General features: G+C 42.1%; 1 protein-coding gene across 1 annotated transcript; it reads right to left on the bottom strand.

Annotated features, from left to right (window-relative positions):
- Positions 1-1337: 1337 nt before the first annotated feature.
- On the bottom strand, positions 1338-26896 carry LOC307229293 (importin subunit alpha-1-like). Its single transcript, XM_079999259.1, has 11 exons — positions 26828-26896; positions 26498-26587; positions 26216-26356; positions 10936-11015; positions 9359-9627; positions 8350-8444; positions 7836-8099; positions 6228-6461; positions 5348-5530; positions 4711-4860; positions 1338-1524 (listed from the first exon to the last, which is right to left on the bottom strand). The coding sequence occupies exons 2-11, from the start codon at positions 26564-26566 to the stop codon at positions 1435-1437; spliced, it is 1575 nt and encodes a 524-aa protein (XP_079855385.1). The 5' UTR covers positions 26567-26587; positions 26828-26896; the 3' UTR covers positions 1338-1434.
- Positions 26897-27480: the final 584 nt, after the last annotated feature.

The raw sequence follows: 27480 nt of genomic DNA on the forward strand, positions 1-27480 counted from the left end.
GCAAAGTGAAACTAAGTCTGGGGATCTCTATGAGTTACTTAAAAAAAAAAGTGTAAAAACGATAACGTCGCTGTTAATTGCATCTTTGGTGAAGTCCAACTAGATTTTAAGATGGATTAGATAAGATAGAAGATTTGTGATTTGTTTAAATTCACTTGGCTTACATAAAGATTCATTTGACATTTTATCAATCCGACTGCCGTTACAATTTTGAAGGCTTTGAAAGCGATAAACATTTGTAAAAAGCACAGGTTCTTTCTGTAACATTGCACACCTAACCGTTCTGTTTGTTTATCGTGTATTCTGCTTCTAATACAAATGAAGTAGTCTCCCCATGGGGAATGATCATGCGGTAATGACTATTGACAACTTGAGTAGCCGTGGTGCAGCAAACAAGACTGGTCTCACTTCTGAGCACTTTGGATATTTAACTTGAGACGTGAAAGGCGTCTTGGAAAACAACATATGTTCACATGTGGAGTGGAGCGGAGAACAAAGAGTTCAGGAGTTATGACACCTCGAGTCTTTAAGCTGCTTTCACACCGACCTACAGCACTTGGGCTCGCTGCCATATTCCTTTGAAAAGTGTTTTGTCGCAAGCGTCTGAAAGATTTTTGGTCGTGGATTTCTTTGAGAGATTTATAGGATTTCCAGAATAAGGTGATACCAAGCGATCGGCGACACAACAGTGAGACTTGGTGGTGAACTGAGGAACTGCGTCCCTTTTCAATTTTCCCCACTCAAATCCAGATTCAAGGTGCAGTGTGTAGAAATTATAGAACGGACTTGGCAGAAATGGAATATAATATTCTTAAGTATGTTTTAATGAGTGTATAATCCCATAAAAACAAAAATCACGTTAGTGTTACCTTGGAATGAGCTGTTTTTAATCTACATCCAGGCTATTCTCATTTGTAGTTCCACGTTGGTGGAACGAGCTGCCAAAAATGACCAGAGCGGGGACCTCCCTCTCTGTCTTTAAGAAGCACCTGAAGACCCAGCTCTTCAGTGAGTACCTCCTGTCCTAATCTACAATTACTTTGCACCACCTTGCAGTATTTATTGTTACACCAATGTTGTTGTTACACTAATCTCTGTCGCAATGTAGCTGAATGTTATTCTCCCTTGTAAGTCGCTTTGGATAAAAGCGTCTGCCAAATGACTAAATGTAAATGTAAATGTACATCGGGAGCAGGTACGCTTCACAGAGGCCGCCATGTTTCTTCTCCAGGAGCCCAGAACAGACAAACCCAACACATCTATCAATACCCATAAATCTACTTTGTTTCCCTTCCTATCATATCTTAAGGCCCCCAAAGAACCACAAAAAACAAAGATTCAGAACAATTAATAAAAATGTATTTACATGTCTTGACAAATACAAGGAAATATGGACACGCTCATTAAAAAAAAGAAAAAGGTCAACAGGACGTGTTAGAAGTTGAAAGTGCTTTGGTTTGCAGGGATCTGGAAAGCGTAGCCGTCTTCAGTGACTTCAGGAACCACTGACTCGTCCTCTTCTTTCTGAAACAAAGCGGAGGGGAGATGTTATTCAATGTTCAAATTAACTTCTAAACTTTAATTGAAACATTAAAACATCAACTTGTTTTTCCAAGATTTGTATATAGCTAATTTTCTGATGTCAGCGAAACCTTAATGTATGAGGATCTGAAGAACACGGCGCATCCCAGCTGCAGATCGTATATACACTTGTGCTCAAAAGTTTACATACCCTGGGAGAATTTATGATTTCTTGGCCATTCTTCAGAGAATATGAATGATAACACAAAAACCTTTCTTCCACTCATGGTTAATGGTTGGGTGAAGCTATTTATTGGCAAACAACTGTGTTTACTCTTTTTAAATCAAAATGACAAAAGAAAGTCCCCAAATGACCCTGATAAAAAGTTTACATACCCCAGTGACTTTGACCTGATAACGTGCACGAAAGTTGACACAAACAGGTTTGAATGGCTAATCAAGGTTCCCATCCCTACCTGTGACCTGTTTGTTTGTAATTAGTGTGTGTGTGTGTATAAAAGGTCAGTGAGTCTCTGGGCTTCTGACAGACCATTGCATCTTTCATCCAGTGCTGCACAGACGTTTCTGGATTCAGAGTCATGGGGTAAGCAAAAGAATTGTCAAAGGATCTGCGAGAAAAGGTAATTGAACTGCATAAAACAGGAAAGGGGTATAAAATGATATCCAAGGAATTGAGAATGCCAATCAGCAGTGTTCAAACGCTGATTAAGAAGTGGAAAATGAGGGATTCTGTTGAAACCAAACCACGGCCAGCAAAGATTTCAGCCACACCTGCCAGGAAAATTGTTCGAGATGCAAAGAAAAATCCACAAATAACTTCAGCTGAAATACAGGACTCTCTGTAAAATTGTGGTGTGGCTGTTTCAAGATGCACAATAAGGAGGCACTTGAAGAAAAATGGGCTGCATGGTCGAGTCGCCAGAAGAAAGCCATTTCTGCGCAAACGTCACAAAGTATCCCGCTTACATTACGCCAAAAAGCACAGAGACAAGCCTCAAAACTTCTGGAACAAAGTAATTTGGAGTGATGAGACCAAAATTGAACTTTTTGGCCACAACCATAAACGTTACATTTGGAGAGGAGTCAACAAGGCCTATGATGAAAGGAACACCGTTCCTACTGTGAAACACGGAGGTGGATCACTGATGTTTTGGGGATGTGTGAGCTACAAAGGCACAGGAAACTTGGCCAAAATTGATGGCAAGATGAATGCAGCATGTTATCATTAAATACTTGAGTAAAATTTGCACTCATCAGCCCGGAAGCTGCGCATGGGACGTTTTTGGACATTCCAACATGACAATGATCCAAAACGCAAGGCCAAGTGGACCTGTCATTGGCTACAGCAGAACAAAGTGAAGGTTCTGGAGTGGCCATCTCAATCTCCTGACCTCAGTATCATTGAGCCACTCTGGGGAGATCTCAAACACAAGACAGCCCAAGAACTTACAGGAACTGGAGGCTTTTTGCCAAGAAGAATGGGCAGCTTTGCCATCTGAGAAAATAAAGAACCTCATCCTCAACTACCACAAAAGACTTTAAGTTGTCATTGATGTTAAAGGGGGCAATACACGGTATAAACAACTCGGGTATGTAAACTTTTGATCAGGGTCATTTGGGGACTTTCTTTTGTCATTTTGATTTAAAAAGAGTAAACATAGTTGTTTGCCAATAAAAAGCTTCACCCAACCATTAACCATGAGTGGAAGAAAGGTTTTTGTGTTATCATTCATATTCTCTGGGGAATGGCCAAGAAATCATAAATTCTCCAAAGGTATGTAAACTTGAGCAAAATTGTACACTCACCGGCCACTTTATTAAGAAGAAGAATCTTTAATTATCAGTAGGGGGTGGGGTGGAGGTGGAGGTGGAGGGGTGTAGGTGGAGGAAACCCCATGTGAGCACAGGGAGAACATGCAAACTCCACGCAGAAAGGCTCCTATTTGGGAGATAACCCGCCCAGAGCACAGTGCCAACAGCGCCCCAGGCAGGAATCGATCCCAGGACCTTCTTGCTGTGAGGCAGCAGTGCAATGCACCACCATGCCACGGTAATAGGTACGCCTGTTTAATTGGTTGTTAACACAAATAGCTAATCAGCCAGTCACATGGCAGCAACTCATTGCATTTAGGCATGGAGACATGGTGAGGATGACTTGCTGAAGTTCAAACCAAGCATCAGAATGGGGAAGAAAGGGAATTTAAGTGACTTTGAACCTGGCATCGTTGTTGGTGCCAGACGGGCTGTTCTGAGTATTTCAGAAACTGCTGACCTACTGGGATTTTCACGCACAACCATCTCTAGGGTTTACAGAGAACGGTCCCAAAAAGAGAAAATATCTAGTGAGTGGCAGTTGTGTGGACGAAAATGCCTTGTTGATGTCAGAGGTCAGAGGAGAATGGGCAGACTGGTTCGAGACGATAGAATGGCAACAGTAACTCAAATAACCACTCGTTACAACCAAGGTATGCAGAATACCATCTCTGAACACACAACACGTCCAACCTTGAAGCAGATGGGCTACAGCAGCGGAAGACCACACCGGGTGCCACTCCTGTCAGCTAAGAACAGGAAACTGAGGCTACAATTCGCACAGGCTCACCAAAAATGGACAACAGAAGGTTGGAAAAACGTTGCCTGATCTGATGAGTCTCTAATTTCAGCTGCGACATTCAGATGGGTAGGGTCAGAATTTGGCGTTAACAACATGAAAGCATGGATAATGGTCTAATGGTGTGGGGGATATTTTCTTGGCACACTTTGGGCCCCTTAGTACCAATTGAGCATGGTTTAAACACCACAGCATACCTGAGTATTGTTGCTGATCATGTCCATCCCTTTAGGATAATGGGATGGACATGGTGCATTATCCCTGCAGCCAACAAATCTGCAGAAACTGCGCGATGCTATCATGTCAACATGAACCAAAATCTCTGAGGAATGTTCCCAACACCTTGTTGAATCTATGCCACCAAGAATTAAGGCAGTTCTGAAGGCAAAAGGGTCCAACCCGGTACTAGCAAGGTGTACCTAAATAAGTGGCCGGTGAGTGTATATACCATACATATTTGACAATTTTTATTTGAATGTTTTACTTCACTTTATCATGATTTTTCTGGACTTCGGCTTTTTTTTTAGGGCAGGACAAAATAAAAGATAAGCTCTCACCCCGTCAGAGAAGTACTGTTCGATGATTTCCAGGGAGGCCTTGTAGATTGCGACGTTTTCGTGCGCCTGCAGGGCTTCGATCTTGTCAAGGCCTCCACACTCCTCCACCATGACGCAAAGCTTCTCCGTCTCGCCCAGTTTCTTACCCATCTGTGGAGAGGAGGGAAACTTCTTCATCTAAAGAGAACGTTTTGGCATAAAACATGACACCAATGAGCTGTTTGGAGAAAAAATAAATCTCAATCGTTCAATGCAACCTGGATTCAAATTCTGGAGATTTTTATTATTATTGATAATATTTAGGAGGCGCTCATTAACTCTTGTGATCATCCTTTTTGGTTTCTGAGAGGAACATCTATAGTAAGGCTCTAAAAATCTAAATAAAGAATGAATGAAAAAAATACAAAGTGTTGCGGGTGAAGGAAAAAAAAGAAATTAAACAAAAAAAATTGTTTTAAAAGTGGCAGTCCCTCAGGTCTCAAAGCATCTGTTATCAACAGTTTCAGATTATGTCCAACTTCACACACTTCAGCCAGTTAGTACATCGTAATAATTCACATTTCACAATAAATAAATAAGAATAAATAAAAGGCACAAGCACGGTATGGAGGCTGTTTAACACGGCTGCAGTACGCACGATAAAGATGTTGGAAATGGCGTCCAGAATGACGAGCACCATCTTGCTGTCCTTGGCCAGGAGGAGGCCGAGCAGTGGTGGCAGGACATTGCACTGCACCAGGAAGGCGTTCTGCTCAACCGAGCCGCCGCTGGTGTAGTTTGTGATGGCCCACACCGCCTCCCGCTGGGTCTTGTAATCGCCCTGGACCAGGGGAAATAAATAAATCTTGACATTTTCATAACTAATTCAACATAAGCGTGAGGAACAGTCACCTGGAACACAATGCCAGAGAGCAAAGGACAGAACACGCAGACTCACAGCCAACTTAAAACTCTTTTGGGTGCTTTCGCAGCCAGGGTTTGATTCATCCAAGATTTAAAAACACCTTTCTGAGAAGTTGCTTATTTTGAGATTAATTTGTTCTGGGTCTAGGAAGTCCTAGACTATGGTTGTGAAGGACTAGTAAGCTCCTTCTGCCTGGTCTTAGTCCAGATCAACCTGTCACCCCACATCCATGAAGCCAAAAATAAACCTGCCTCTGGCCTGGTTTAATTTTAGCCTTCCCTTAGACCTGGATTAGCTCTAATCTTCCTCCTGGAAATCATATTTTTATAAACTAAGACCGGGGCCATGAATGAGAAAGGCCATTTCAGTTAGTCCAGGTGAAAAGTGGGGTAGTCTAAGATAAGGGCTAAAATAATTTAAGACCTAAGATTCTAGTCTAAGAATAGGCCTAATCTGTATCCACGCAAATGCCTCTTTAGGAATGTTAGCCAAGTCTTGCAACTGAAGACAAAAATCAACAGTCAAAAATAAGGGGCTCAATCTATTTCAAATATCTCTGGACACTAAAGAGTTCATACACCAACATACGCCTCTATCTCTCCCCCTTGCTGACCTGCTGGAGAACCTCCACCAGGATGGGCACCAGGCCGGCATTGATCACCTCCTGGATCTGGGTGGCCTTGCCGGCCGTGATGTTGGACAGGGTCCAGGCCGCCTCCTTCTGGATGTGGAGCTTGTGGTGGCGCAGCAGCACGGGGAACATGGCCAGCGCACCGGCGTTGAGCACGCTCTGGGTCTGCTCGTCTGTGCCCGTCACGATGTTGCCCAGCGACCGCAAGGCTGGCGTCTGACCGGTGAAGGGGAGAGCGGGTTTAAGGAACAAGACCTTCATGGAGGACCGGTAAAGTTGTCTCCTTCTAGATTGACATTCTCGCTATTGGTATCCTTGGAGATGCTCGGTGGTACCGCTTAGTTTTTTTTTTTTTTTTGCACATTAGGATCTGAACGTGGCCCTTGGATCATCTGCGTCAAAAGCCAAGTACTTCCACCCACACACGTCCGGTCTTACCGTAGAACTACACAAGGCACATTTGTGAAGTGTCCCGGATGCATCATTGTCGTAGAGAGAGGAGGAATATTGAAAACAGCGATTGGAAAAAAAATTGTTTGATAAAACATTTCATGTCTGAAATACCACCAATGCTTATGTTAGTTATTGTGTGAAAGTAAAAATAAATCTTCTGAAATCTGTGGTTTCTGCTTATTAGCTGTTCAAAAATTATATAACATGTTGATCTTGCTTAGACTGTCTCACAATGTCCTATGATCTCTGCATACACCTTAAGTTTAATTTGTGCAGTTATCCAGTTAAAAGGTATAAAAAAAAACGCCTTTGTAGTAGTCCGCCATTAATAACGTTTAATATCATTTCAAATATCAGCTACAATTGTAATTGTTGAAATTGTTCGAGGGATGTTTGTATTGCATTACTTCTACATATTACATATATGTCGTATTTAAAACAGGTCTTGATTAGTAACGATTAATATAATTTTAAATATCAGCTACAATTGTTATTGTTGAAATTGGTCGAGGGATCTTTGTATTGCATTACTTCTGCATATTATATATGTCGTATTTAAAAAGGGGTCTCGATCAATAAGCAAATCCGAGTGTATGTAGTTTTATCTCTTGTTTCTATGGAAAAAGCTTGAGAAGCCGCACCCAGTTGAAGAAATAGAACTGTTACGCAAAAGTAGAGAACTGCTGGGCAGCTGACGTGGCCAGCGTAGCTCTAACATTGGATTAACATAGATTCAATAGGAAGCAAGCATTTATGGCACTGGGCCAATGTACCTGGTGTAGTTCTGTTACAGTAGAACCAGAGTTGTGGCTGCAAAACCATGTTTCTCCATCTTCACCTCACATGTTATTCAATAGTGTTGGTAGGAGCGTGGTCTTCTTAGGTTATGCAGCTTTTCTAGTCACTGCTCTGTCTGTTTGTTAAACTACACTTCCTTTACACATGTCAGCGTATGTTGTGTGTACATGTCTTCACTCTTGAATCCACCCTTTCGCAGAAGCCCAGAGTATCTGCAGCAACTCTCTTCCCTGTATCTTCAAGACCCTTAATATGCCATTCTCCATACTGCAGCTGACTGGCCAATTCCTATACAGATGGCGATTAAAAGTCAAAATAACAGACAACCGCAGGGCTCACCACCACTGACAGCTCTCCGCAGGCGAGCAGCGGGACCAGGCTGGGGACCAGCCCGGACTGCACCACCACCTCTATCCTCTCATTGGGGCCATCCGTCAGGTAGGACACTGCCCAGCAGGTGTCGGCCAGCATCTCGGCGTCGTGATGGCCCAGGAGGCGTGCCAGGGCGGGGAGCAGCTGCTGCACGGCCTCCAGGGGCGGCGCTGGGTTCTTGTTCCGACACAGGTTGGACAGCATCCAGGTGACGTTGCGCAGGTAGCCAGACTGGTAATGTGGAGGTGGTACAGTACGTTAGGTAAAGAGGTGGCATCCGCATCAAAGGGAAGCAGAACACGGTATATAAAGGTAAACTGAATAATAGGAGTGTGATGACAGATGAGGGGGCGTCTTTAAGGACTTATGGTTTCATAGGAGGCTAAACGATCGATACACAGGAAGAGGACGGTGGTTTAATTCAGACTAAAAATGAAAAAACAAATCAATAAAAAGATTAAAAACAAGCAGCAGAACTCACAGGGAACACCGAGAGGTCCGGGGCGGACAGCAGAGCCAGGAGAGGCTGGATGCCTCCGTGCTTGATCACCTGGTCTCTGAAGTTTGAGCCGTCACCTGCGTATGACGACGGGTGGTCTTAGTTTTCACCTTGGGGAAACTTGTGCATCAAAATAACAACCAAACTAACGTTAACCATTACACCCCCCCCAAAAAAAGAGTGAATGCATTACAATTGATAAGAATTATCCAATTCAGAGGGATTTTGCCATATGATCCAAACAACTCAAAATGCAGGAATCCAAGAGGAAAAAACGAAAAGCCCAACTGAGAACCAACAGGAGCACTGTATCCCAACAACTCTCAATTCCCCCTACACACTGTACCATTTTTACTGCCTTTTTTTAATAGCTATTTATTGTTGCCTTTGGTGTTTTATACTATCTTGAATTCAGCATGCATCCGAAGTTCTTTGCCTCCATTAAAAAACACATTTGCATAACCACCAGAATGTGAATTTGTTAATACAAGAAGTTTGAAAACTTTGGTTTATGGCTCACATTTTATTCACAGTTGAAGCTTAATATTTAATGTCAGGTTTGGTTTACTGTACATCACAATTTCTATCTTAAGTTCCGGTTCACTGTTTATTTCAGTTATTGTGTCAGAGCGGATATTTCACTTTCAGGCATAAAAAAAAAAAAAAAAAAAAAAAAAGTGTTCCATCTTTATTGTCTTTTGTTATCTTTAAGTTTTATTTGTCATTTATAATTAGGTTGAGTGCATATTGCCATGTTTTATTGTCAACAGTTAGGTTTATTGCAATTGTTTAAATATTGCCATTTTCTCTTTAATATATTTATTGTATTGCCTTATTATTTTGCCTTCTGTTTGGGTGTGAACTGTCGACACAATATAATTTCTATTTATCTCTACATCTATAGAGAAGGCAGGAAGCAGACTCAGCTATGAAGCCCAGTCACAGTGGATTGGACCAGTCTTCAGATGATGTTAGACCAGAGGGGATCTACCTGCGATGTTGCCCAGGGCCCAGACCGCCTGCTCGCTGATGTGTGGGTGCGGGGAGCCAACCAGGCTCACGAAGGCAGGGATGGCCCCACCGTCCACCACGGCGGCCGTCTGCTCCGAGGTACCCGAGGCGATGTTGGTGAGGGCCCAGGCCGCCTCGAACTGGATGGGTGGGCACTCGGACAGCAGCAGGAAGCCGACGAAGCGGGGGATGAGGCCGGCACTGATGATGCCGTCGATGGGCGGGTGCTTCTCCCTGGAGAGGAGCTTCCTGGAAGGTGGACCACAGCGCGTGTGAAGAGCCATTAAAAGTCTCCAGCTTTGACACCATTACAATTGTTAAAGAGGACTTATTACGAAAAACTCACTTTGTCATTGCTTATCTCTGATGGGCCTACAAACACATAAACTGTGAAATAAGACAACCCAGACAGTTTTTTTTGAGTTGTCAGTTCAGAAATAATGACCCTGAAACAGGCTGTTCAGCTCTGCTGCACTTATATACCTAATTTCAGGAATATACATCCCTTCAGTAGAATTAGAACTGCCCCCATCTGAGTAACTCCACCCACAGCTGGAGCGCGACCAAGCTCGCATTGAACCTAAGCATGGGAACTGTTCTGTTGGGTGCACAGACACGCACAAATCTTTTTAAAAGAAAGAATTAACAGCAGCTGTCCATGACAAAACTGCAGACTCTGGAAATTTAAGTATTTGCTGTGTGTTTCTTTCTGTGTGTGTGTGTGTGTGTCGTTTCCGTAATTTAATGAAACAAAGAAGCCTGCTCAATGCTCAATGCCCCGCGGCACTCCGGTGAAACTCAAAACTAACTTTTCAATGAGGCCTTGTAGATCTAATATGAGTGAAGATTCTGCATCTGGATTGTTAATTTCTCACCTCCAAATTGTTCAAAAACAGATTTTGGTGTCCTGATTAGGTGAAATCAGTGCAAGTTTACAGAGAAATACCAAGGAATCCGGAGTAAAGCAAAAGCCCCACTGGGTCACAGAACTCGGGGCCACAGGAGTGTGGCCCCTTCTACTCAAACAGAGCATCAAGAACACAATGGATAAGCATATTTAGAAGGGCTAGAATGCATTACCTGATTGGTATATTCAGCAAAAACCTTCCAAGACGTTTTTGGGACCTCAGAGAGCTATATTAGCTTGTTTATAAAGGAGCATAATAGGCCCTCTTTAAGGTAGGATATCAGCAGCAAACAAAGTGCAGTGAAGATGAAATAAGAAACAACATATACATTTTTATTATATCATTTGACTATGATACAGTATTGTGATTGCACAGGTGTTCAGGTTGACCAAGTATTGTCATTCGATATTGAAAAATGTTACAATCACTTATTACTCCATCCCCAACCCTAGACCGCAGCACACAAATGAATCATTCCTTCAAAGAGAACGCATTAAATGAGTGGCGCTGGCCCCAAAACAATAAAAGAACAACATTTGAAAAACAACTTGCTGTTTTCACAGAAGTTTGGATACCATGGTTCAAAAAAAAATAAATAATAAAGTCCTAGATTATCCCCGAGCTTCCCGCTGTCCCTTATTGACCTTACCTGGCAGCCTGTGTGGTTTGCAGCTGATGATCCAGACTCTGGCTATTTATCCCTGTCACGATCTCCTCCACCGACCAGTGCTGAGGCGGCAGGTAAACAACAATAAAAAAAGCAGAGAGGAGTGGATTAGTTCACTGGCTAAATCTAGATGTATTTAATTGACTCTGTTTCATGCTACTGCTCCACTACAGAGTGGATCGCAGATCACTCCTGAAAAATTCCCGCACACACTCAGTCCGGCAGAAACATCTGTGGAATTACTGGACATTCTGGTGATCAGCAAACTCCCTTGTACACACATTTAAATGCCGAGGAGAGGGAAACGTGCCGGTGCCCCTGTGCGTCTCTTCGGATGCTGAATTTCGCACAGCTACCAGGAATATTTCTCTTTAATGTGCGTTAACTGTGCAACAATCTGGATGAACTTATATTGCTCATCACATGTGCATTGATTCGCTAATGTTAGCCAAAACATTTATAATCTCACACACACACACACACACACACACACACACACACACACACACACACACACACACACACACACACACACACACACACACACACACACACACACACAACAGTGTTGTTTCTAATATTCAAATTGTGTTTCTGCAGCCCAAGTATCTGGCACCAAGATGTTAGCAGCAGATCCTTTAAGTTCTGTAAGTTACGAGGTGGGGCCCCCATGGATCGGGCTTGTTGTTCCAGCACATCCCACAGATGCTCGATTGGATTGAGATTATGGGCATTTGGAGTCCAGGTCAAAACCTTGAACTCTTTATGTTCCTCAAACCTTTCCTGAAAATGTTTTGCAGCGTGGCACGGCACATTATCATACTGAAAGAAGCCACTGCCATCACAAATACCATTGCCATGAAGGGGTGTACTTGGTCTGCAACAATGTTTAGGTAGGTGGTACGTGTCAAAGGCATTCATGTCAAAGGTATTCATGCCTTGGGTCCTGACATGAATGCCAGGACCCAAGGTTCCCCGGCAGAACATTGCCCAGAGCGTCACACTGCCTCCGCCGGCTTGCCTTCTTCCCATTATGCATCTCGGTGCCATCTCTTCTCCAGGTAAACAATGCACACGCACCAGTCCATCCACATGATGTAAAAGAAATTGTGATTATCAGACCAGGCCACCTTCTTCCATTGCTCCATGGCCAAGTTCTGACACTCATGTGCCCATTGTAGGTGCTTTCTGTGGTGGACAGGGGTCAGCATGGACAACTGACCGGTCTGTGGCTACGCAGCCCCATACACAGCAAGCTGTGATGCACTGTGTGTTCTGACACCTTTCTATCATAGCAGCATTAACTTTATCAACAAGTTGTGCTACAGTAGCTCTTCTGTGGGATCGGACCAGACAGGCTAGCCTTTGCTCTCCCCCCACATCAATGAGTCTTAGGCACCCATGACCCTGTCACCAGTTTACCCGTTGTCCTTCCTTGGACCACTTTTCGTAGGTACTAACCACTGCAGACTGGGAACAACACACAAGACCTGCCACTTGGGAGATGCTGTGACCCAGACGTCTAGCCATCACAATTTGGTCCTTGTCAGTCGCTCAGATCATTAGGCTTGCCCATTTTTCAAGAACTGACTAGACTTGCTGTCTAATATTTCCAACCCCTTGACAGGTGACATTGGAACAAGGTTTTAATGGTTTAAATGTTGTGGTTGGTCCGTGTGTATCACAATGTGAAGTTCAGAGCCTTTCCTGTTTTGGCAAGGCTCAGGTAGTGCTGGGCGATATGGCCAAAAATGCTATCACTTTATTACATTATATAGAGTATATATACTGTATATATACGAATAATATGTTTATTATAACCATATGATAACTATATTTATCACGATGCGTATAAAAATCACAATTTCTTTTAAATTTTTTAAAAGAGCAATAGACAGAGCAATAGACTGTTTTGCTTTTATTTATCAGTACGAAGTTAATGTTGATTGTAGAGTGTAATGGCTATAGAATAATGACACTATCAGCATTTAGACTGGTTCCCTATAAGCCTCAATTTCACTATGCAATACGTATCAGCGGAAATGGCGGACTGTGGAGCAATCTACGCCATCTACGTAGATCATAAACCCTTGAATATAAAAAAGACTCATTGAAATCGATTGAGAAATGTAAATGCTTTTCATTCAGAAAAACCATAGCTTCCCATTTACTTGTACTTGTTTACAGGTCTACAGTCTTGCCCATTCCAATATGGCGGCGACATTGACGTATCGCAGCAATGAGCCGACGCAGCCAATGCAGCGTCCATGGATATAAGTCTATGATTATGCAACCAAAATAAATAAAATTTAACTCAAATTCTGAAGAAAAAAAAATTCCCTCTTTAATGAACATGCTTCTTTCTTCTCTCTTATTTTCAAAGTGGTGTTGATCATTTACACGGAGCGCACTGAGCTATCATAAAGCGATCCGGTTGCCTTTGCAAGCAAAAGTTGTCTATTACCGCTTTAATATAAAGAAGACATTTGTATGCATCTAAACTAACATCACATCTTAGTTTTATTGAATTAACCATCATGCGGTGGACTTGGCAGCAGCGCACCTGCCTCAGGAGGAGGTACAACCTCAGACTAGCAGCGATAGGCAAGTCTCCAGAGGCCTTTGTAAGAGGAGTGTCGTCCCAAAGTGACCGCAATAAGCGGGCGGGTGCTTACTGACAGCGTGACTCGCTATTTGGTCAGGAAATTAAGCCATTCTGTTAAGAAGCCAGCGTTTAAAGCCATGCGGCAGGATTTTGATAAGCAATATGTACTTCCAGACGCAAGGTGCGTTCTCAAACAGCGACCACTGAAAAGTGTCTGAAGGTTAAGGACAATATAATACGGGACTTGAGAGAGGTTGACCATTTCTCAGTGACAGATATGTGGTCAAGCATGAACATGATGCCATACATGAGCCTGACCCCACTATCTCAGTGAAAATTGGGAACTCAAATCAAAAAGCCTGGAGACCGTGTTCGCACCAGAAAACCACATGGAGGAGAACCTGGTGGAAGCCCTCAGGCCCTCCTTCCAAGAGTGGTTGCTGGACGAGAGGAAACTGGCCTGCATTACCACGGACAATGGGGCCAATAATGTGGCTTCGGTGCGAAAACTTGGCTGGCAATGGCTTAATTGCTTTGACCATAATCTGCATTTAGCCGTCACCGAAGCAATGAAGACAGAAAAGCACCGCACGGCCTGAGCCATGGGTTTGTGCAGAACATTGCTGAAGACTTCATCGAAGAGCTGGCAAAAGAAGAACTAGCTACAGAAAGAACAAGCAGTGCTCAACTTGCCCCAACATTGCTTAGTTCTGGTGAGTTGCTAAACTTCTATTCTCCTTCTTGATTTAGACATTGTTTTTCCATTTTTGTAGGAACGGAGTAACTGTGTAGAATAGGCCGAAACACAAAACATAAAAGCATAACAGATCAGACAGTTCAGACCAAACAACGAAACAATATAAATCAGAAAAGTACAACTAACAACATTCTTCCTCGCAAACATACACATTCTTATTCATATCCCCTCATATATTAATATACACTAAATTCATAAGCACTCAAGTGAAATATTGCATTGTCTGCATTCGCATGTAGATATTGTTTGGCCTAGATAAGGCGTCCAGCTGCTAGAGGGAGCTGTTTGTTTAGGAGTGGGGTAGTGTTGAGGACGAGAGGGGAAGAAAGTGTGCATGTGATGTCGAGAATAAAGATGTAGGTGCCTTATGACATAAAATGAATATACATAGAAAGTGAACTCTTACAACTTTTAGAAGTTGAAACTAGAAGCCGGAGCCAGACAAGCAACAAGGAAAAGCCAAAGTGTTTTATTTGTCAAATGCATAGTGAAAGGTAAAGTATAACAGGGTCATTCTGAGCAGTGACATGGCAAGCAATAACTACGTAGTAAGGATTGGGGATGCAATGGTACAGTGGGCTCACGGTTCGGTATGTATCACAGTTTTGTGGGTAACACTGCAGTTTCAGTATCTTTATATTTAAGAAAAAGTAAAAAATAAAAAAATGTAAAAGTTTAAAGGTGTTTTTAATAGTAGTCTGCGCCAAATAACTAGTGTAATGCTCTGTGTGTACGACCAGTGTGACCAGTGTAGATGTAAGTGCGTCTGATTGGGAAGACCTGGAGGACTGAGAAAGAGATCAGATCAAAGAGAATTGCTCTACAATTGAGTGAGGCTATAACATGCCCAACATTCAAAGGTCCTCGTAAATCATTGATATTAATACAATTGTATTTAATGATTTGTAAATTTGATTATTTTAATAGGCGCAATTGGAACTATTTTGAGATGATATGCATGCAAGTATATAAATGGCGAGACCTTGAATGAATTTAGCACAATGCCCCATATTGAGCTTCATCGTTAAAATTGATCAAAGCATCAGATATTATAGAGTGCATTATAGAACCAGACAAATCCTTGATTAGTTCTTATTTTAATATGACATTCTAGTTGTCTAGTCTAGTTGTTAAAGCAATGTTCGGAAACTGAGTTAAGGATTACTGTGTTAACACTCAGGGACACTGTTGTCAGAGCACCCTGGAGTGATAATCTTTATGACACTGCCTTTTACAGTGGTATACCTCTCCTTTCATCTTATAATGTATGAGAACAATACATTAAGCACCTTAGGGTTTTTCACACAAGCCCAAAAGATTATTCCTATTTTCCCGATATCCTGCTGAGAGACATGCCTACTCCTGCATTTCGGAGAAGGTCTGTGAAAACCTTGTATACGAGATCCAGTTTGGCCAACGTCAGGCTGAATAACTTCAGACATTTTCTGAACAACGAACAAACTCCAGTAAGGGGAAATCAAATGCAAGCGTTGACTCCTGCTGATTTTTCCCTCCACCAACGAACATGAAGTGTTTGGCCTCCAAGTACAGCAAACGCACAATTGAAAAAGATGTTGTGCACAAGTCAAGAGCCTAATCAACTGCGCTCCTTAGAAACTGCCTTCAGGGATGTCACTGCATCATACAAAACATCAAACTGAATGACTGCAATCCGAATTTTCTACTCCAACAGAGCTGTGGAATGACTGACCACCTGAAGTCCTGCTGGAAATGATGTGTGATTACCATGGGGGCTGCTTCTGTGTTTTTTCAGCCATTGTTTTATCAATCTGTCTATCCTGATAGTACACAGATTATAGATGAAAGTGATTGCTTCACTGATTGACAAATATGTTATAAATAGCCCTTCTAGGTTTTAGATGTCTTAATTTGAATGCTGGCTATGTTATTGTCATTATACATATAAATGTGTTTGTTGTTGGGTGTTAACTTGATTGGAATGCCAAATAACATAGTTTTTTCTCTAATCAGACTGCAGAATGATAGCACTTATAGTTGAATAGTCCCTGTCTAAAAGGTAAGACTAGCAGTTCAAAGCTTAGCACACAATATGTAATTTTTAGGAGTTGAGTAATGTAAATTGACCGTGAGATAATGGATAGTTGATCAAATGTTATTTATCAATGCCAGTTAGGCTCTTTTTAGATTGACGCCTGCTGACATCTCAGGCTTATTGTTTGTAGTTATTAATTGGACCTTAAGGGTTTAAGTAAGAATTATACAAACAATAAATTAAAATAGGAATATAGTATTGAACGCTAAATATTAAAATGTTTTAGTATGTGAATCACATTTTTCCTTACCCTCTCTAGTTGCCTAACTCATTGTTGAAGTTATGTGGAGCCTCCCTATAATGTTTCTGTTTTGCCACATTACAGAAATTTATTTTGACTGATTTTGAATTTATCAATGGCAGCACACTTATTAGAACATTGTAGTTTATTGCTCTGCTTGTGTCGTGGATACACAGGAATCCCTAAAATACTTAGAACAAGATGTTTACAGCCCTCCCCCCCTCTTATAACTCCACCTGGCACAAAAGAACGTTCATTATTTGAGTCATGACATTTATTTTAATCTCCTCAGGGTAGCACCCTGGCATGGCCTTTCTGGGCTGTTGTGGTTATTGTTGTTTTTGGATCATGGAATGAGGCAATGCTTGCCTAGCCATTAGACGGTAGAACCTTTTGTTGCTTTCCACCCTATTGTAATTTCCGATCACAGGCCGATTAGTTTCAACCTGATAAATGAAACAAACCGGAACCCTTCCAGCGAGTGGTGGTTTAACACCTCACCCATATTTTAACTCACATATGAACAAAGTGACCAAAACAGATTTCTTCCACCTCAGGATCTTAGCAGAGGTACGACCATACATAAATCAAAATGATGCTGAGAAGCTAATTCATGCGTTTATATCTAGCCGACTAGACTACTGCAATGCCCTTTTCACCGGCTTACCAAAGAAAACGACTGGCAGACTCCAACTTATCCAAAACTCTGCAGCTAGATTACTAACCAAAACAAAGAGGCGAGAGCACATTACCCCAGTTCTAGCCACCCTACACTGGCTACCCATAACTTTTAGAATTGATTTTAAGGTCCTGCTACTCACATACAAAGCCCTTAATGGACAAGGACCTAGCTACATTGCAAACTCACTAACAAATTACACACCAGCCAGAACACTCCGCTCATCTGACTCAGGGCTTAGAGATCAATAGAAGCAGTAAAAAATTGATTGGTGATGCAGCCTTTGTTAAATATGCCCCAAAACTATCGAATACACTACCCACAAATATCAGAGAAACAAACACATTGGATATATTCAAAAGGCAGCTTAAAACATATCTCTTCACCAAAGAATTTCACTAACTATCCCATCCTTGCACTATGATCTGACACTCCGATGTGCACTTTTAATACTGCTAAACTTTAAATTTATTTTCTTAATCATTATTCTTTCTCCCCTGACTCCTCCTATATGTTGTGTAATGAAAATCATGGTAAATGAAGTAACCTATCAAAACACTAGGCTCTGATATGATGCAAATTAATATGTTTGTGTATGTATGAAACCAGATCATGATAACCAAAAGTAACCTATTAGAACACTAGGATATAATACGATAAATTAGTATGTTCATATCTGTTGTGCAACTAGATTATGATAACTCAAAGTAACCTATCAGAACACCAGGATTGGATACGATGTTGATTATTGCTCTTATTGTTTATTGTTTTTACACTTTTTACATTTCTAACTGTCTTCCATAATAACCGCACTTGCCACTTGCCTATTGTTTTTAAACTACTGATGTGAAGCACTTTGCGCTGCAGTCCTTGTATTAAATGTGCTATACAAATAAAGTTTTATTATTATATTATTACTTTTGACAGATAAAGAATTTAATCATTTATTTTGAAGAGAATGGACTTCCTTCATTGAACTGAAGGACTCCCCAGAAATATCACCATCCTTACTTTGGGAAACAGCTAAGGCAGTTCTAAGAAGTAGTATTATTTCATTCTCCACTCACAAGAAAAAGAAAGGACAAGAATACCAAAATAAACTCAAACAGCGACTAAAGGAGTTGCATTCTCAACAAGCCCACTCATCTGAGCAAATCCGAAATGAGATCAGGACAATTACATCTCAACTTGAAACCATCGTCCATCAAAAGACAATTCCTTATGACACGAACAAGAGCAAATTATTTTGAATTCAATGACAAATCAGGTAAATTTCTTGCCAATCAACTGAAACGTGATAGAGAAAAATCACTTATTACAGCCATCAAAGATTCACAGGGTAAAATAACATACTCTCCGCAAGACATCGATAACATATTTAGAGACTTTTATAAGAACCTATATCACTCGGATAATGAATCGAATATATCAAACATTCACTCATTACTTGATGATATCGACCTTCCTAAATTTTCGACAGAGCAGGCTACCACCTTAGATCAACCACTTACTCTTGAAGAACTCAGGAAAGTGCTCTTCTCTATGCCCAACAATAAATCACCTGGATCAGATGGCTACCCAGTGGAATTTTATAGACACTTCTGGCCACGTATCCCCCCATTATTCATCAGAATGGTTACAGAGGTCAACTCTCCATCTGCTTCTGTAATCACCAATGGTTACACCTCACAGCGTTTCACTCTACAATGCGGCACAAGACTAGGATGTGCGCTCTCCCCTTTACTATTCGCCATCTTTATTGAACCCCTTGCTGCTGCTATCCGTCAAAACAGTAATATTGTAGGCATACAAACGCGAAACTCTGTTCACAAAATCAGTTTGTATGCAGACAATATCCTACTGTACATACGGAACCCAATATGATCCCTACCGGAGGTGTTCAATCTTATATCTAAATTCTCAGCTATCTTAGACTATTTAATAAATTGGACTAAGTCTTAGTAAGACACAGTCTTACCACTAATTAGGGGGGACTGTAATGCTGCAACCCAGAAACTTCACTTAACCATCACAACAGGCAATATTAGATACCTTCGTATTAATATCTCCCCCAATCTATCAGATTTGCTTACCCTTAACTTCACTCCATTGCTCAAATCCATTGAAGAACACCACATTCGATGGAACAACCTACCCATCTCACTAATTGGTAGGATAGCAGCAGTGAAAATGAATATACTTCCGACAGTACATTTGTTTTATACTCTCGACTCAATAGTCAACAAATTTTATTGGAAATACAAGAATCCGAGAATTAACCTAGCAACACTACAGAAAAACAAAGACTGTGGAGGCCTAGCAGCCCCAAACTTTAGATACTATCTAGCAAACCATCTTCAATTTATAATTAAATTGTTACAACCAGAGCAACAATTGGCCCATGGATAGCAAGACATTGAACAAACAGAATGTCAGGAGTTATCATTATCTGATCTCCCATTCCTTACTGAATCTATAAGGAAACGTAATTGCTTTAAAAACCCATTTATCGCAACAACTCTGTCAGCCTGGTGGAAATTCTTCAAACTCAGCGGTCACACTCTATCTCCAAACAAATTCACGCCAATCTGGCACAACCCAGATTTCTTGGTTAAAAACAGACCAATAATATTTAGGTCTTGGAAGACAAGGAATTACTCATCTGGAACACATTTCTGAAAACAATTCGCTTATATCCTTCACAACTTTAACCCAAAGGTATAATATCAATGTCCACGGCTTCCTTCAATTCCTTCAATTACAGCAGTCTCTAAAAGTTACAATCAAATTGACGAACAACATCCTATAATCCTGAAGTGATTGAAAAATCTCACTCATATTGGTCACTTGAAAAATCCCTTTTCCAGAATATACAAACTTTTATTAAAAATAGACGACACCTTATCTTTACCTACAATGAAATGGGAAAGAGACCTTGCTGTTCCCACCGATATCAACCTGTGGAAGCTTATTTGCAACACCTTTCTATGACACGCAACTCCAAAATGCAACTCATCCAATATAAGATTTTGCACAGAGCCCATATCACTGAACACAAAATGTTCAAAATGGGTCTTTGTGGATAAAGACATTTGCTCCCACTGTTCCCTTGATACCAGAGATGACTAATTTCATGCCTGCTGTGTCTGGTGGCTTGGGATGTGCTGTGACCAGTTGGGGCTGCGGAGAGCGCCGCTAGGTGCCTTCCAGGGCCCCTGGGGGGACTACTTGTCGTTGTGGGTGTGGGTTGGCGTGTGGGGGCCGGCTATTGGCCTTTAGCTTCTGCGGCAAGGCTTCTCTGCGGCGGGCGCCCCAGGTGGCGGAGGGCCTCCATACCCGGCGGCTTGCCGGCATCACCGCGCGGGGGGTGTAACATCGAAGTGCCCCGCGCTGGGCACACGCTGCTATGTGTATGGTCACTTGGCACTCACGCCGGGCGGGGCGTCTGGTTGGCTGCGGTGGGGCGGGCCTCCCCCCTTGTGCAGGGCGTGGGGGTCCTGCCGGCCCACCAATGGGGCAGGCGGCTTGGGCGGGGTGTCGGTCCGTCACTGTGGGGCCGTGCTCCGGGCCCATGGCCCGGGTTCTGTGCCAGCAGCTGCGTCCTATGCCTGCGCCCTGGGGTTGGTTGTATGTGTGCACCCCTGGGGTGCGGGGTGTCCTCGTGCTCCCTGGGACTTGGTCATGCTCCTTGGGCTGGGCGTTGCTCCACGGCCCTCTGGGGGCCCGGGGGTCTTCCATGGCCGCAGGGCGGGGTACCCAGGGATCTCCTGCAGCCGGCTGTTGTCCGCGGGGCTGTGGAGTTTGCGGCTTGGAGGTGCCGCAAAATAATACCAACCTTCAGCACCAGTACTAATGGGGATAAGTCACTCACCGGTGGAACACACACACACACACACACACACACACACACACACACACACACACACACACACACACACACACACACACACACACACACACACACACACACACACACACACACACACACACACACACGGTTAGGTCTGTCTTCTGGTCTGTCTTCTGATCACTACTGTAAACCAGTAGTGATCAGATTGTCCGGTTTAGTATTTATCATTTTTAGATTTACTTTATTGATGGATTGTGTAGATGTGATTATGTTCTGCCAACATTCGAGAAATGCGTTCTAGGAAAATTTGAAAAGTGTTCCATAATTTACAGTGTCAACTCTTTTGCCTAATCGATATTCTATGGACATTGTCTCCTACATATCAGACATTGTAATAATATTATTGTTGTTACACTAGGGTGCATACATACATTTTTGTGCTGAGTCTGTAGTCGGTTATTCAACATAACTGTTTGGGAAATTACAGAATTATTCCACGTACCCATTCATGGAGCTAAACTAAACGATGGTGTCATAATGTGTTTCTCTCACCCAAGTGTTTTAAGTCTATGTGCCTTGGTCAAAGCAACACTACCCATCCTACTTGAAGGACCACTACACGACCTCCGACCAGGTGACTGGGTGGTGAATCGCGACTTCCGGAGGAAAGGCTGGAACTCCGTTCCAGATCCTCCTCACCACTGCAGCAGCACTTAAGGTGGCAGAACGACCAACGTGGGTACAGGCATCTCATTGCAATTAAGTCTGCAACCTTCTAGAGGACCAGATAAACGACACCGGAGAATTATCGGCCGTGAACTGAGATCGCGATCCTGGCGGGATATGTGCTAGTAACCTCGTCTCTGCGAAGAGGATACCCCACTACAGTATTTCTACTTGAAAAGGATGACGACCCATCAACAGGAAAAGATTGGTCACGTCTTTATCCAAGTCTAACATCCTTATCATTGCTATCTGTTAATCATCCAACCCTGGAACACAGTTCCGCAGTGAGACTTAAATAATAGCCGTTCCCCCGCCCCACTCTCACTCACATCAGATCCAGAAGAAGAGCCCCAAGTGAGAAATGAACGTTCTGTCACTAACATAGTCCACTCATGGTTAAAAGATGACTCAACTGGACATTCATTTCAACAAATATGTGGTGGAGATTTTTGAATCCTTCAGTTAAAGAAGAGTATGGTGTGGTTCATTCATGTTATGTATGACATAAAATGCCTCACTCAGTGCAAACACCATTCCTCCTCTCACCTATATCAACATCATGGGAAGAATGTAGACATTTAGCAAGGGCTACAAATTTTCCAACTTATATTAGTATGACTGAACTAATACATCATATCGATGGAGGCATGACATTCTGTTGAGATGAAGCAAAACGGTTAACTGATAAAGGTATTCCACTATAACTTTTCTGTAGAACAATTGAATTGCACAAATGTATGGAGAGGATTGGTTACTACTGTAACTGTTGCTATAAGCCTCCTCAACTATAGGTCATTCACGTGCTGGAGTTATTCACCCCTTATGTTTTCAATCCATTTGTTCCAATAGAAGAAGTAACTGTTACCCTGGAATTCCAGTGTGGAAAATAACAGCATGTAACCAAACTCAGATAATTTATACAATGGGACAAGCAACGATTCCTGACATCTATTGGTTATGTGGACACATGCAAGTCTGCCCAAGAACTGAGCTGGCATTTGCACACCAATTATGTTAGATATGCCAATTTACATGTATAATCTGACCAAGACCCAGCAAGATGTGAGTGTTAGACGATCAGGAACATATATGTCCGTGACATCGGTTCCAGCAGAGTATAGGATTGTAGGTGGAGCAGAACATTTTTTTTACCTCTGTATTAGGGCCTATAGGTACATCTACAGCTTTTAAGTGGCTAAATATCATACTATACTGCTCATTAATGCAACTATCCGAGAAGAAGAAGCTGTAAAACAAGAATAAACTTCGATCCGTTTAATGATTCTCCAGAATCGTATGGTACTAGATATAATGAGTGCAGTGCAAGGAGGTGTATGTGCTATGATAGATGAGTCATGTTGTACATACATTCCTGCCAATGATATAGTATCAGGAATTTTCTTCTTTAGCCATACAAGCTATGAAAGTTACGTGATGATATAATGAAAGATCAAGCTGACACTTGGGACCCATTTGCTTGGCTAAGAAATACACTAGGGCCATGGATTTCTACGTTCATAAAGATATTGATACCTGTAGTGATCGTGTTTAATGCTATGTTGCCGTCTAGCGTGTATAGTACCTATCCTTCGTAAAATTATTACTAATATGGTGACGGGACAGTTTGTCTCCATTCCACTAGATGATTGGAAACCACCTTATGATGATGATGGACATGTTGAGACACTGAGATGTTGAAATATGAAGATGTTTGTCTAATTATGTTTATCCCTACTTATAGGATGTGTTAGTCATTACGTGCACAATGAATTTTGCTGTTGTCATTAAGTGATAACCATTGATTAATCTGCATAGCATTATGTATTAGTCGAATCGCTATGTTTATTTTGTTAATTTCATAATCTGAGTCATGATTTATTTTTTGTTTTGAAGATGAAGAATAACCACAGGGGAGCTTGGAGGAGCATTGTAAGGGATTGTAATCCACGTCCGCCAGGTCAAGTTTACAAGTTGCTGTGAATTCACTGTTTGAGAGTAACACCTCGGGAGACAGTTGAGGGGCACAGACTTGTAAATGACTTCTGACCCAAGCCACACCCTCTGTTTTTGTATAAAGCCCTCTTCATCAGAAATAACAAGACTGGTCAGAATACTGCTTTGGAGCAGTACTGAATCTCTCTTTATTCTGCAGAATAAATATCTTGAATATTCTCAGTTTTTGTTTTCTTGTAGCGGGCAGATAAACCTCACCAATCATTGCAGAATAATTTCTTCCACATATGCCCTTGCCTTTTAATTCTTATGCAAAGTTGAGTTGACGCTGAGTCTAAGAATCTCATGACGGTAACGATGCTTGCATTGTTATCAGGTATTGGACAATAAACTTGAAACTATAATTACATAGACCTTGTTTGAGTTCTCTCATGACAAAGCTATTGAACATTGTAATTTTAAAAATGTAACTAAAAACAGCTATTTTAAAATTGAACAACTACAACATGTTGATAAAAAAAAGCATTAAGACCTGTTTTCATTCATATGACAAAAAAACAATTGAACTTTTAAAGATGACCTCTGGTCAGGGTTCAAAGGACAATATCTCAAGTTAGGTTTGAAAATCTGAAATCTTTTTCTGAAATGCAATTGTGTGTGTGAAGTCGGTACCATCTCACGATGACACATTGCAATTGAATGAATGGGCGTGTTTACAGTTGAAATTAAACACGCCCTTACAGGACACACGAGAGGAAGGGTGAATTCCAGCTGGTTGGGGGCCGCCTGGTAGTTGGCTGGAAACTGGTTGTAATTTGGCTGTCAGCCGGCTGGGACAGCCCTCTTCAAGTGTCTCCTACTGTATATGGTATCAGAGGTCAACATTTTTTTGTTTTTTTATTAAAAAAAATTATAATTTTGAAAATACCCCTCAGATTAGGCATCCGAGCCATTCTAACATTTAATATGTGGATTGCGTCCAATCCACCCTATCTGAAAACCGGCTGTTTCAGTGGGTGGGGCCACCGTCCTGAGGCCCCTAGTTCTGTGAGCCAATGGGGTTTGAGCACAAGTTCCGGGTTCTATGAGCCAATGGGATTTGAGCTTGACGCCGGGTTCTGTTTAATTTAGTCTGTAAACTTTCACTAATTTCACATATCCGTCCACCATAATCTATTTCTGAACAAATTTGGGGCGAGAAATAAGCAATTTAATTGCTGAATATTTTCTCATATTAGATCTACTAGGCCTAATTGGAAATGTCATCTGACCTTCAGGTTCACGGTTCAACCAGCGCGGAGCTTGGAGCACTGCGTAATATGGCAGGGCTATTTTGTCTCATTCAATTACGGAAACATTTGAAAATAAAATAAATACATATACGGTTTTGTTTGGAGAACCGCAGCCAACAGAGCACTTCCCATGATTAGCTCTTAAATTCAACGCTAGCATGTCCGGTTGCGCTCCAGGCATGGGTGGAGCTACTCAGATGGGGGGGGTGCTCTAATTCTACTGAATTGGTGTGTATTACTGCAATGATTTATATGGGGGCGGCAGAGCGGAACGGCTCATTTTAGGACATGTTTTCTGGAACAGACCGCTAACAAGATACTGACTGGCTTGTCTTATTTCACAGTTTGTGTGTAAATAGGCCCATCAGAAACACAAATGTACTGTATGTACACAAGCACTGAAGCAAATAGTTTTGGAAAAAAGGTCCACTTTAAAATGTTCTATTTTCGTGCTCTTTCTTGTTATTCAGATCCTTCCCTCAGGCCTTCTTTATGTTTACAGCTGTTCTCGCAGTTTCCCCTGGTGGTTTGTGCGCAGCGCCCCTTGTCTTCCAGCAACACACAACTATATATGCTTGTGCGCTCCTTGTAGTGTGCGCACATGAGCTGCACAGCTCGCTTGCAGCGATTATAACAGAGGCTTGAGCCTGTGATGTATTTGAATCCTAGCAACGCCAATTTATACGCTACATACCCATAATAATTTATCCTGTGCATAATATAACACCAATACAAAGCCCTCGCACATGTAAACTTACTTGATAATAAAGATCATTCTGATATTGCATTTTGTATATTATAACAAATGACTACTTCCCATTTCTTGTTTTGTTGGTTGTATACATTTGACACATTTTCATTTGTTTCATTCTATTTTATTATTATTCTCCATTCTTTTAAGACTGTTTAGCTTTTAATGCTAATCGTGGCGGTCGCTAGTATATGAAAATGTACGTGGCGGAATTAACCGATTTCGATTTATCAATGCAATCTTTCCCCGAGAAAAGGCGGACCCCGCCACCGACGCACCAAAATAATCTAGCGGATTGCCACTTTAACAGCGCCGGTAGAAGGCGGACTGGTACCTGTGCGTTTGGGTCTTCCTCTTGCAGAGGAGACGTGGTTTCGCCTTGGAAGCTGCTGACATCCCTCCTTTTGAGAATCTGCTCGTCCTTTTTGGCTTTCCGCAGCTCCACGTTTACCTCCACCCTCCTGCGCCTCAGCTCCTGTGGGGAAAAACGGGCGCGGATGGTGGACGCTACACGCGACAACAAACACACACACACACACACACACACAAAAAAAACAAAAACCGCTTCACCGCGGTATAGAAAAACGGACCGCGGCGACTTGCTATGATATCTTACGTGCGAGTCTTTCCCCTTGTTTTTGAACTGCGTGAGGCGATCCCCGCTGTCGTTGGCGGCTGCCGACATGTCTCCGACCGCGGGCAAGCTCTACGAAAATAAAGTCAGGACATTTAAGTTAGCATCGAGCTAGAACACAGCACGTGTAGCCGCCGCTCTGGCTGTTATCTAATAGCCTGTGTCGCCTAATCCTCCGTTTAAAAAAAATAAAAATAAAAAAAGTTCACGTTGAAATCAAATGAGCTCAGGAGAATAAAGACCGCTCTACGCAATGTCAAGCGGGGCGGGGGCGGGGTACACGTTTAAAACCTGAAATAATAATAAACACACTTTATTTGATTTTCTTTTTACTGAGGACGGGACGCGCGTTTTCACCAGACGTGCACGTCCTCCGGCTGCTCGGCGTGCTGGGGGCGGGGCTTGTGTCGAGTTACGCCGACCACGTGCGCGATAGCGTCAGCCGCGTCGACCGTCTCCAATATGTGTATCTGTAGTTTATGTATCTGTCTGGGATAGCACTGTGTTTATTTGATATTTTTACCTTATTTATTTATTATTATTATTAGTAGTATTTATTTATTTTTACTCTTTTTGTTTTTTTTCGTGCTCAAACCGAAGCAGACCATTTTTTTTTTTTTTTTTTTGGATAAGACGTGGAAATGTGCCCTGTTTGTTTATATGTTGCATATCCCCAATTAAAAAAAGAAAAACGTTACATGCATCTGTTTAAATCGAACTGAATCGAACTACTGATGATTTGTTCAATCGTATTGTTCAAAGGACTAAACAGAAAAACAACGCAGCTGCAGTCAAACATGGCGCTGGGGCGTGGGCGTGTCTGACGCGGGTTGACGCCAAGCCGTGATTGGTCAACCCGCCACACGTCTTCATTGGTACGTTCCAGACGCCGTGAAAAGCGGTCAGTACTGGTCGGCTCCAGTCAGCTGACCCTCCTCAAAAACTAAAAAATAATAATAAAAATG

This window comes from Zeus faber, assembly GCF_960531495.2.
Source record: "Zeus faber genome assembly, chromosome: 4".
Lineage (NCBI taxonomy): Eukaryota > Metazoa > Chordata > Actinopteri > Zeiformes > Zeidae > Zeus > Zeus faber.